This window comes from Cloeon dipterum, chromosome 2, assembly GCF_949628265.1.
Source record: "Cloeon dipterum chromosome 2, ieCloDipt1.1, whole genome shotgun sequence".
In the NCBI taxonomy this organism is placed as follows: Eukaryota; Metazoa; Arthropoda; class Insecta; order Ephemeroptera; family Baetidae; genus Cloeon; species Cloeon dipterum.
Genome location: NC_088787.1, coordinates 12,585,487 through 12,597,928, shown reverse-complemented (window position 1 = coordinate 12,597,928; position 12,442 = coordinate 12,585,487). Strand labels below are relative to the sequence as shown.

General features: G+C 39.8%; 1 protein-coding gene across 5 annotated transcripts in view; it reads left to right on the top strand.

The window, feature by feature from the left end:
• The window catches only part of LOC135937768 (ankyrin repeat and death domain-containing protein 1A-like), a 64,178-nt gene that overhangs the window by 39,789 nt on the left and 11,947 nt on the right, over positions 1 to 12,442 (top strand). For all 5 annotated transcript variants that reach the window (XM_065480997.1, XM_065480996.1, XM_065480993.1 and 2 more), the window contains exons 3-4: positions 4,233 to 4,336; positions 8,941 to 9,138. In XM_065480997.1, the coding sequence (XP_065337069.1) occupies positions 4,233 to 4,336; positions 8,941 to 9,138 (302 nt within the window). The remainder of the gene's footprint in view (positions 1 to 4,232; positions 4,337 to 8,940; positions 9,139 to 12,442) is intronic.

Sequence of the window (12,442 nt, the reverse complement as noted above, 5' to 3'; positions counted from 1 at the left end):
TAATAGGATTACTCAAGATTACCGGGTTGTGACCTTTGGGCGCCCGTAGAACGCGCAAAAATAAAAAAATCTGGATTTTGGATCAAATAAGGTCGAGACATATTATTTATAAAAAAATTATCATAGTCTCCAGGACAATTTTTCCTACTTTTGTAGAATTTCACTCTATGAAACTCATAAAAATATGTTTTTATTGGGTCAGACCAAAACGGGTACATCAGTCAAAATGGCGATAAGGTTTATTTAATTGAAAATCCGTATTCTGAGTCCTTTAATGTTTGAAAGACAAAAATTATCAATAAGACTCTGTTAATTTAATAAAATGAAGATTTGTGCTCCTGGAAAACCCATATTAACACCTCTACTCTACAAACTGCAGCAACAACAACGTAAAACAACTTTGAGACTAAAACCAAGCAGGCAAGCTCACTTGACGCACAAGGAAACCGTAAGAAAAGGCAGGTAAATCACTCGTTGGCGTGGAGCGTTTGCCTTTCCTCCAGTGCCAACTTAAATAACTAGCTTGGCTCGCGCACCGTCGGAGAGGAAAGTTTGACTAAAGTTGTGATTTACTGCCCAGCATTTTCCTCCTCCACCTCTCTTGCCGAAGGCTTAACGGCCGTGTCCACGAGCGACTTCGGGTTGATTGCCGGCCTGCTTGTTGCTTCGACTTTCGCCGCAATTACGCTGTCGTTTGCGCCGAGAGTCATTAGAAGATCTCGGATATATGCGGGCTCGTTAGCAAATATGGAGCAGCGCCAAAAACGTCGAGGGTCGCAGGTGGCCAGCCGAATTAAGCCTCGCCTATGACCACCTCGATAAATTTCACTTTACGTCTGCCTCGCCGCCAAGATAGCGCCTTTTCTTCTGTCTCGCGCTGCATGCTAGCCACGTAATTCCGAGGCTTTGCCCGGCCTCCGTGTTTTTACTGCAAACGCTACCCGCTGAATGAAGCGAAAATAGCTATGGACTTTTATAATTTGATTTTTTAGAGGAGAGGGTAAAATCTCAACCCCTTAAACTTTTTTTGCTCTTTTTATCCCTGTCCGAGGAACTAACGGGAAGGGTGCGCACTGTACTAGCATGAATGCTGAACCCCGGGTCCCGCAATAACACCGCGAACGGATAACATCGGCGCACCAGACCGCACAGGGACCCAGCCCACTGAAGAGCCACTTGATTTTGAAACGCTAGACTTCGTCTCGTGATGCCAATAACGCATGCTGGAAAGGTGCAAACCAGCAAGTAGCGAGTCGGCCTAGAGCTATAATATAGTCGGCAGGGAGGCTTTCCAGGTGGTCACCCATCCACCTCCCGACTGTTGACTATACGCATATTGCTTAACTTCGGTGATCTTACGAGAACAGGTGTATCCAACAAACTACACCGTAGACAAAATAACAGAGATTTGTTAGTTGCACACTTGATATATTTATAACCTTAATGGAAAAGTAAAATAATAATAGAGATGTGTTGCCTCGTATTGTTTGCTTCTTTGGTTACATAGCGAGAGTCAGCTTCCAATCAGCGCAGTTCCAATCAATCCAATTTAAATGGTTTGCCTTAATATAGTCGGTATAGGGAGGCTTTCCAGGCGGTCACCCATTCATTTTCCGTGACCATTTATACGCATATTGCTTAACTTGGGTGATCTAATGAGAATCGGTGTATCCAATAGGCTACACCCTATACCAAAACTTCGAGGGTCGAGATATCATATTAAAATGGCCCATCAAATATTGCACAAGTTCACCAAATTGCTACACGAGACGGTAAAACACACACTACCCACGCGTTTTATTTATTTTGGCTGCGTCTATCATGTTTTTGCGTTTTACGGTTTTATATTGCTTATATGCATATATGTTGCTAAACTTCGGTGATCTTACGAGAACAGGTGCGTATCCAACAAACTACACCGTAAACAAAATAACAGAGATTTGTTAGTTGCACACTTGATATATTTATAGCCTTAATGGAAAAGTAAAATAATAATATAGAGATGTGTTGCCTCGTATTGTTTGCTTCTTTGGTTACATAGCGAGTGTCAGCTTCCAATCAGCGCAGTTCCAATCAATCCAATTTAAATGGTTTATTGTTCGCTTTAATATAGCCGGCTGGGAGGCTTTCCAGACAGTCACCCATCCATCATCTACCGACTATTGACTTAACGCATATTGCTTAACTTCGGTGATCTAACGAGAGCCGGTGTATCCAATATGCTACAATAACTTTAGGGGTTAGTCAATATAATTCACATTCATACTTAACAAAGAGAATATATTCGACAGTCTTGTACAAAACGTTGCATATCCGTCAGTACAAAACATCCGCTTTCCAATCCTTCACCGTCATCATAAACCGTGTAAATCAGAATAGTCGTCCTATTCGGCCGTACTAAACAGCCAGTTGGCCAGGTTCCCTTTTTAACAAACATTCAATCGAACATCACATACAATTCAAAGAACGGTGGCACAACATAAATTATTTCTGAAGTATCACAATTAATACTTGCAAAATTTTTAACTTGATTGACTATCAACACAATGGTTTAGATCCGCGATTCAATGCGAAGCCCTTCACGTGGTCTTAGCCCATCGTGGCCAAGCCACCTTTGGCGCACGAGACACGTGCTGCTCTCGGCCAGCCACGCTCTCCATATTATGCCGAGCTGAGCAAAAAGCCCCTGTCGGCTTACAATATTTCACGAATTCACAAATACAAATCTTTCTCAAACACTCAGATACATGGCAGAAACAATTTCGATAACAAACAAATTCAACGAGTATCCAAACACTCGTTAAAAAGGGATGAGTTCGTGTATTGTTAACGAGGATTTTCCAGAATTTTGCAGAATCAATCCTCTTTAAGTGGTAAAATCTTAGTTTGAAGTTTGAAAACCGGCTTGATGCCACTCTGCCCTTTAATTGGAAATTAGCGAAACGAAGATATTAAATTAAAATTTCGAGTCAAATTTACGAATTCAGACGAATTGAGATCAATTCTAACCTTCAGGATCCAACCCTGATGTGACCCAAAGGGCAAAAAGATGAAATAATTTTCAAAATAATTGAGTTTGTTGTCATTTCATATAGTTTTTCGATCCTGACAAGGATTTTAAATTTTAAGTTGTAGAGCATCATAGAAATCATATTTTCGCGACACTATATTTTGTTTAGCGAAACTCTCAAATCAACTGTGGTAAAATAAATGTCAACAAACGTGTTAGACGGAAACGTGAACTAGAGTATTAGACGCCGGCTAGGTCAAATCGATTTACTTCAGAAGAGAGGGTGGATGGATAACGAACGTGCACCCTGCTGTTCTCCCTGTTCTCGTTCGCTCTCTGCCATTCACTATATAGCTGCATGTGAGACAGCGTTGATTGATGCGAAACTCTCATTCAAGGCCAAGTTCGAAGTTTAGAAAACCAGATGGAAGATTTCAGTTTAGGAATAAGCAGAAATAATCGATTTATGCTCAGAATAGTCTATTATTTTAACCAGTTTCTTCTGCTTAATATTCGATTTTGAATAGAAAACTCAGGGAAAAATCAGTTCAACAAGCATTTAATTTATTTTGCCAAAATGATTTATGTCCATTTCATGGCCTGAACATGATAACAATCACTGAATAAAAAAACAATATTTGAAAATCGGTTTTGCTCATATATCTACCGAATTAAACTGGCACATTTGTCCGCAGTTTTCATAAATTATTTGTATATAATACCAGAGAAAAAAGTCGACAAAACTAAACGCGCAGATTTACTTCATTAGTATTTTCTTGTTCTGAATTTACTAAAAAAATGAATCTTCAAAAGATGTGTTCAGAGTTGCTGACGCCATTTCTTTTCAGTGCTTAAGACTGAGTTAAAACCAACCCTTCAACTGGAAGTTGCAAGCCCGCGGAGGAGGGATAAACCGTCTAATTTAGGACGAACTCACACGCACACGCACAGAATCGCGTCAATTTCCGCTTGGGCCTTTTTGCTCGGCGCGGTCAAGTGGGCGGCCGTGTTAAATAGCCTGCGCTTTTTCTCGGAGGCGAGCGTGCACAGCATTACTAATTCAGGGCAGAACTTTTCCGAGAGAGCAACCTTCTGGCGCGCGCACAAAGACGAAAATTGCGCCAAATTATTCATTGCGCGCGCGGTGGAAAGAAAAGCAGTTGGCTTCTCGTCTCGAGTGGTGCAAATCAGACGTTCATTGCGAATCTTTTGTGTTTTGCAGTCCTGAAGAACGACCTACTGCTACACGAGGCCGTAATTAAGAACGACGCCGAAGCCGTCGAAGCCATCCTGAAAGAACCTCTTGATGTCAACTCGAGGAATAATGTGAGTACCCCCCCCCCCACCCCCAGACCTACCCGACCGGCTTTAACGAGTCGAACGAGACACGCCAGAGCTGAAAGATCATTAGTTTGCAACAATTACTACTTCCCGGTGTGTGTCTCGAGCGCTGTTACTTTTGTGTGCTGAAAAGGTGCTAAATTGAGATAACGCTCAGCCTCGTTCGGAATTAGAGAGCTAGGGTGCTGTTGGAATGCAGCGCCATTGCTTCACAATAACACCCCAATGCTTCCATTTGGCTTGAGAGCCTGTTGACAATTCATGACACTATTCACAAAGGTTCGGAGTCAGCTGTCTTTTTAAATTTTCGAACCAAACTTTTGAAGACTCTCAGATTTAAGGGCTTCTTGAACAATACAAAAGCAATCTTTAGCAAAAACAAGCTTCATTTTAGTTAAATTTTTATGCCAAACAACTTTTGTGAAGAGAAAGTCGAAGTTAACAATTTTCAATTTTGAGTTTCTAAAATAAAGAAAATATTTATATCTTTTTAATTGAATTAAAAAAAATGTTTAATATTGTCATATAAATCTACCCTGAAAATTTTGCGACAGTATGTAGTATTTTCAGTTTTAGAGATATTTCAGGTCAAAATATCAAGTGAACGCGAGATCTTGGCTTGTGCTGGTCAGAAATGCAAAAACTGCATACCGTTTACGACCTCGTCTTGATGCCCTCTGACGAGCCGTAAAGGTTTCAGGGCGGTAACAACCACCTCTCGTCTTAAAGTCTTAACGGTGCTCTTTTCATCGTAACTGGCCCCGAATGTTTGGAATGACCTTAAAAATGTTTTCACACACCTATTTTCATCAACCACGAACTTACCTATTCAAAGCATTTCTGTGAAACACCCTGGGAAGTGGGAGTTCCAATTTCTCAAATAATTTAACAGTTTTTTGTAAGCGATTTTCCGCTTGATTACGGTTTCTTTTGTCGCGTTTTATCCAACGGTGTGCGAAATATGATCTAAATTTTCCTCCTGGCGAAATAATTTTTGATTTTCAAAAAGGACACAGTGCTCATCCCTTTATTAGCATGCAAACTTTCCGAATTTCTCAGAAATTTAAACGGCAAAATGTCAGCTCTTTCCCAATTTAAGAGTAAGGTGATTAATTATTTTTCGGAGTTTTGTAATACATAATCCTCTTTAAAAATTAAAAAAAAACGATGTCTATGAAGGTTACTTGAAATTTTCACTCTAGGAAGGAAGGCATTTCTGACGATAAAGAAATAAACGAACTTGTCCTCGTTGGTTTTAATTGAGACTTGTATTGTTCTCGTCTTGTTTATGCTCCAACTGATTTTTTCCATTTCTATTAATAAACATTGTCTTAAAACGTTTTATTTTTGGCGTAATATCAAGTTTCCTTAATAAATAAAGCTATAGCGAGGACAAGTCCGTTTATTTCTTCACTGTCGGTATGAAGGTGTTGAATTAAAATGTGTCTGCGGAGACGGGTTTGCTCTCGAGTCATATGAGGCGCGGCGCTGTCCAAGTATGTGGGTCGGTCGAGTGGAGAATGGTCTAGCTAGGCTTATTGTCAAGCAGCGGTGTGGTGCCGGTTGCCAAGCTTCTTTGAAGCAGGCGCTCGCGGAAAAGCTTATCGGCCATACTAATCGTGCTTACATTGTGCGCCGCCGAGCATTTATTATTCACGTGCAGCTCAACAGGATAACAATATGTTGTATATTTACGTATACGTATATTTGTGTTTCATTGTGGCGCGCTGCTCTCTTTTCGCGTTGCTGCAAACGACGACTAGAGAGCGAGATCAGGACCGTAATGTGTGCGCTCTCGTCTAGCATGCGGATTTAACTCCTTGCGCTTGCCAATTTTGCTTTTAATTATGCCGCTTACTGGCTTTTACCATCATGAAAGCGGATTCAATTTGTCTCAAAAGTTGCACGCACTCGAGCGAAAGCGGTTTTCGCTCAACCGCAAGCACTTTGCGGTGTTGGAGCAGGTTGACTTTTTGTTCTCTTTGCAATCCTTCACATGTTTGTTGCAATTGTTATTCATACAAGAGAGATTGGAGTTCGTTATGGATTACAATTTAAATTTATATTCTCTCAAATAGAGAGTTTCAATTATACCGCCTTTTTTGTCATTTAAATTTCTGACAAGTACTGCGTCTCATTATTGAAAAATCAGGATTTTTTCACCAGGAGGGAAATTTGGTTTTAAATTGGACAGTTTGCAACGAGAGGAATCGGAATCAAGCAAAAAGTTATCAACAAAACCGTTTTGTTTTTGATAAAGTTTATTTATTAATTTGATCATTATTTAAAAAAAAATTTGATAAATTTAAAATTATCAGCAAATTCCTGGAATCGAGCATTCCATAAAAAGTCCGGTCATTAATTGAGTGCTGAAATATTGAGCAACTGTTGCGGAATACACCTGGGAGGAGATAAAAAGTTTACTGTTAATAATCAAGTCGAATGTGCGTGTGCTGCTTTAACTCGCATCATTCATCATTAAAGTGAAATCCCGGCAGACACGGAGACGTCAATCGCGCGAGCCGGATATTGAGTTTGCTCTTTGGATAAAAGGCGGCGGGCGGTGCACCTGTTCGGGCAGCAAAGTGCGCACCATTTTGTTTTGATCCGCAAAACCTGCGGAGCCATAAATACAACACCTTGGCAGTGCACGTAAAAAAGGCCATTTCCATTCCTGCACAGAAGCCGGGTCCTCGGGGGCCCATTCGTTTCGAGCCTCCTTCGCACCACACCGGTAGGTGCAGGCGAAACCCGCCATTAATTTCGGTTTGCCAGGATGCCCGATTTTTCGCTGCTCTCCGCCTCGTCGGCCGAGCATTTTAATCACACTCTGTAGGTGTATTTCTGTTTGTTGCCGTCCAACACAATCCAGTCGATCGCGAGCAAACAACTATATATGGTCCAGCCAGTCTGTTTGTGTGCCAGCGGCCCCGACATCCGCGACATCCGCGTGTGAGCCTAACGGAATGAGAACACGCGACAGGGGATGTGAAAAACTGATTTTTTTTCTTACGGGCAACAAACGGAAATTGGGCTAATTTGACTCGCGAATCCGTCGAGAAACCTTCAAAATTCCATTTTGTGGTTTTACGGGCGCCAATTTCAAAGATCAAATCCCGGGAATTTTTAATAATCCTTAACTTTGTTCAGGTTGGCCGTAGAACTAAATTTGGACACCGTCGAACCTGTCTTATCAAACCAAATATCTTTTCTCTTGACCTCAAAGTCGAAGTCACTAAACTCGAATTTTCGAAAGAGAACTTAAATTTCAATATAAATTATGGAATTTTTTAATTTTGATATTGCCATCTTGAAGAGTGCCAAAGTTAAGTAAGGCAAGTTAAAATCTGAAGCGCTGTATATATATATATATATAAATAGATATAACAAAAAACAGTGCATTTAAGATTTATCAAAAACATGTTTACACACCAAATCTCAGCTTCCATTGCTCAGATTTTCAAAATCCACCCGTCAAAATAGATTAGACGAAGCAGGCTAAGGGTGCCAACCCTTTAATCTTTTTTGCACTAATCAAAAATATTGTTGGCATCTCACTGAGCAACGGAACTGAATGTTTAGCACCCTTAACAAAAAAATCAGCAAAATCAGCTCATCTTAAGCTTGATTAAGAGGTCAAGATCATTTTATTCCCATTTTACTGCTGGGAAATATTCTAGATTTATTTAAAATGGTAAAAGCATTTCATTACCAGAATAAAAATAAAAGAAAAATACATTTTGCACGCGGAAATTTAATATATTATTCCAGTCTTTTCAAACAAATACCGTTTTTCACATCCCCAGCAGCGATCCGGCTGCTTTATTCTCTCGGTTTCTCTGCTCTTTTTCACCGTTTGTGTGTGCGCCCTAATTCGTCGGAACGTATTATTTGTTATCAGGCAGATGATTTCGCAAATTACATTTCCGATCCACTTGAGTTTGATTAAACTCGGTTCTGCGGAGCTCGCTTTTCCAATCGCGAACGCTGCATCGAGCACGCAATTCTCCTCATTACTGCCTAGCTATCGGCACCGGTTTTTGTGTGATCTACTTCGATGATTTCGCCAGACTGACGAGCACCTGATTAGAAGACGGCGCGGGCAAAGTGACTTGTCGCTCTTCATTATTTTATTATTCATCTCTTCATACTCCTGTTCCAAGACAGATTGCTATCAACACTCTTTGAAATGAAAGAATTAAAATTTTCTTGTCGTGTGAATTATTGAGTCTGGAAATTTGGAAATAATTTTTCGGACTGCTGTAATGCTATAAAAATTTTGTTTGAAAATATAAATCCAAACAGTTTAAAAAGGGAACTGTATGTTTTCCTGCCATATTTTAAGAAATCGATCAACTTGGTTAAAAAAATCGCTATTTGATTTTAATCCAGCTCAAGTTTCTGCACTTTCCAAATTTTAAATTGAACAACTCGAAAAATTAATACAAACTTTGAGACTTGAAATTTGTATGAATAGGAAAATTTAATTTTGCCAAATTCTACAAATTATTTCAGAATATTTGAATTGATTTTAGTGTATTTTTCCGATTTTTCCGATTTAATGTCTATATTTGGGGTGTTGGTTGCAGTACGGAAGAGCGCCGATCCACTGGGCCTCCTCCAGGGGTAGCACGGACATCATGCAGCTGCTGATCGAGGCGAGGTGCGACATAGAAGCCAAAGACAAATACGGCATGAGCCCCATCCTGATGGCCGCGTGGCATGGCCACAAGGATGCCGTCCAACTTCTTGTCAAATCCGGTGCCAACACTCAAGTCAACAACAAGGTAAACGTACTGCACTTGTAAATAAATAATTATACTTGAAATTACACTTTAACAACGAATACAACGGGTACAGTGTGCTGTACATTTTTAAGAAAATTAGCAAAATTTTAAATGTCTTTTGACTATTGCACATTTTAAAATAAATTTCAATGATTGCCCTGTATCAATACACGTTTGAATGATTGGAACGTGGTTTTGAATTTCGAAAACTGGGGAGCCATGTTTGATTGACATGCGGAAGGTTTAGTTTACGTGTCGGCACTCGACCAAAATCTGTTTGTTAATGCCAAACAATGCATCGCTGACTAACTCGCCTCTCGTGCTTTCGACCGGGTTCTGATTAATTTCAGCACGGCTGATATTAACGGATATTAGTTTTGCACTTGACTTGCTTGTTGGTGCAAACAGAATATGAACACAATTGATCACTATGAACGCCAGAAATTGGCTAAAGTTAGAATTTAATTGAGTCTACACCCCATTCAGATCAGGATAGTCTCTGACGGAATCTCACGCTAAGTGAAATTTAATTAACTTTATTAGAATTTAAGGACATAATGAACCGTCTAAAAATAACGTTGAAAGAGAGAGCGGCCATATTGTGACGTAATCATTGCTCTCAGAGTGGCAAAGATAAGGATTCGTCATATTAATTAAAGCGATTTTTAGCTTCGCTTTTTAAACCACCTAATCGGCAAGGCAGAACAACTAAACATCATCGCTCCTGACACTGATGACGTCTCTTTGTCTGCGCTAACGCAACGGCCGATTCCAAAAATTCCAACTGCTTTCTGAATATCAGAATTTTACCCTTCTCACTTCGATAAATAATATAGTAATAATAATAATAATCTTTATTTGACTTTTTTTCGACGTACATGTCCTCTAAAAACGTGATTTAAAGTTCTACTGTCAAAACTGAAGTTCTAAACATAATTGAGCTGAATTTTCCCCCTCCCCATGCCATGGGCTATATATTTCGAGTTCCGATTTCCGTGTTTCGTGCTGGTAGAAAACCACTTGTTTGTGCGAAAATCAATCGGCAGCTGATATATGATAATGTTCATAATTCATACGACAGTAAACTACCCTCTTCCCCGTGAAATTTATCTCCTGCGGTGGTGAATCGACCGCGAATTCCGCGAAGCACACCCTGCAGCTCGAGAGAGTCAAAATAGCTCCAGGGGAGGAGAGGCCGATTTACATCATTTGACAAGCTTATAGCATTTTCGCGAAAAGTTGCTCAATTATTTTCGCTTCACTGAAAAGGAGGCTGTTGAATATTTTGAAGGTGATCTTGAGAAAAATTTTGACCCAGGAATGCGGTATTTGAATTCTAATGCTAAATTTAATATATATTTAAGGAGTTTCTTTTTAAAATATATAATAATACTTTTTAGGTTCATTTGTTCATAAAAATTTTGAATTCATGTTAAAAGTCCATTTTTACCGCCAGGGAATTTCAGAATCTAAACCTGTGGTCGGAATATAATTTTTAAAGTTGTAAGAAACCTCAATCTCAAGATGAAGCGAGAAATTATTCCAACGCAATCCTTAAAATAAAACACTGAGAGGTTAACGCGGAATTTTTTATTTCAGCCCTAATTTCAAAGTTAAAATTTATATTTAATTCAAATATAGGAGATAAAATACCAACCCTTGTCATTTTTTGTTACACTTGTAATTAAAATTCAAATTAGCAACCGTTTTCCGAGAAGGGGAATTTCTTGAAGCAAACCCTAGCAACGATCCGAACCTGCTGAAATTTGATTTCCAGCATTTCATCCGTCAGCTCACGTGTTCCTCGACGCGAACAAAAGCTGCTGCGCAAATATATGCATATATACACTATCGAACGTGTGCGGATTGAAAGTCGCGCACAAATATTCATGTAAGAGGATTGCGTGCTGCTCGTCGGCTCAAAGATGAGTGAGCGGAGCGGCCGACGTCTGCGCCGCGTGTTATTGCAAAGCCGCCGTGCTCCCGTCCCGACGCGACCCTAACACAACGCAACGGCTATGGGGGCTTTTTGCACACCGACCAAATATCCATAATAAACATTTTCATATCGATTTTTGCCGCGGATCCAGCAGAGCGTGCCGTAATTTATTGTAATCCTATACGCAAACGCCATGCGATATTGTCCGCGAATTTGAATTTTAAATATCTCGCGGCCGGGGGTTGATTGATTTCAGAAATTGCTGCTTTAATTTGGCTTTATTTCTTTGATGGAGATGAGCTATACAGAGCTGCCCTGAATTCTCATTTCAAAATGAGCCAATTTAGAAATTATTTTGATTTGTCATTCAGAAAATTATTGTTTGTGAAATATTGAAAATACTTTTTGATGGTCCTACAGAACAGTAATAATAGAAAACAAGTGTCAGAGAAGTGATAAGTTCCAAGATTTTTTTTTTAAATGTGTTTTCTTCTAAAATGCAATTTTCTGGTTACAAAATTATTGCACCTTTTAGGGGCAGCTGCCATTCTTATAGAAGAAATTTATTTTGTCTCTGGCATAATGAGGTTGCGGCAAACGCGGCGGAGCGCCATCAGATTCTCAAACGCGCATTTCTTGCAGCCGGTGCACTGCGGCTTTTGCAGCCGGTAGACATTTTTCGGCATACATCTGTCTTTACAACTGCGGAAAGATGAAGGAAGGAGATAATCGGCGAGTTGAAGTGCTCTCGCGCCTGCTCTCGGCCTAACGCGGAATAATTCGTACGTGCTCTCTACCAGCAGGCACTTAACGCGTTTGTCGTTCGCAAAGTTGGAGCTGTCCCGAGCAAAAAAAGAAGCAAAAAGGACTGCTTTCAGCCGTCACTCGTCACCTAGACCGACTTGATCCGTGTGAGTGCTCCCTTCTGTGCCGAGACGACTTTGCCGCGCGGACGAATGAGGAAAAAGAAACTTTTATTCCTGGCTTTCAGGTTATGAAATAGATTAGAAGCTTACATAAATTTAAATAAGCCAAGTTTTTCTGATCCAAATATAGATTCTGATCATTTTATCCTGTTGCGTTGAGTAGGCGAAAAATAAGTAGGCAACAAGTGTTACCTCAGGCAACAGATTTTGTTGCTAAAGAAGAAGAGCTTCATTGCACAAAATTCCCAAGAAATCTTGAAATTTTCCTCGGCATAAGATTTAGATTCAATTTAATTTATTATTTTTTGTATACCGGCCTCATATGACTAATTTAAATAAGACAAGAAAATACACACAATTACACTTTCTGATTTTTTTTTTCAATTTTTAGAATTCATACAAATTCAGGCGATTTTTAATTTTTTATACGCCCAGCAGT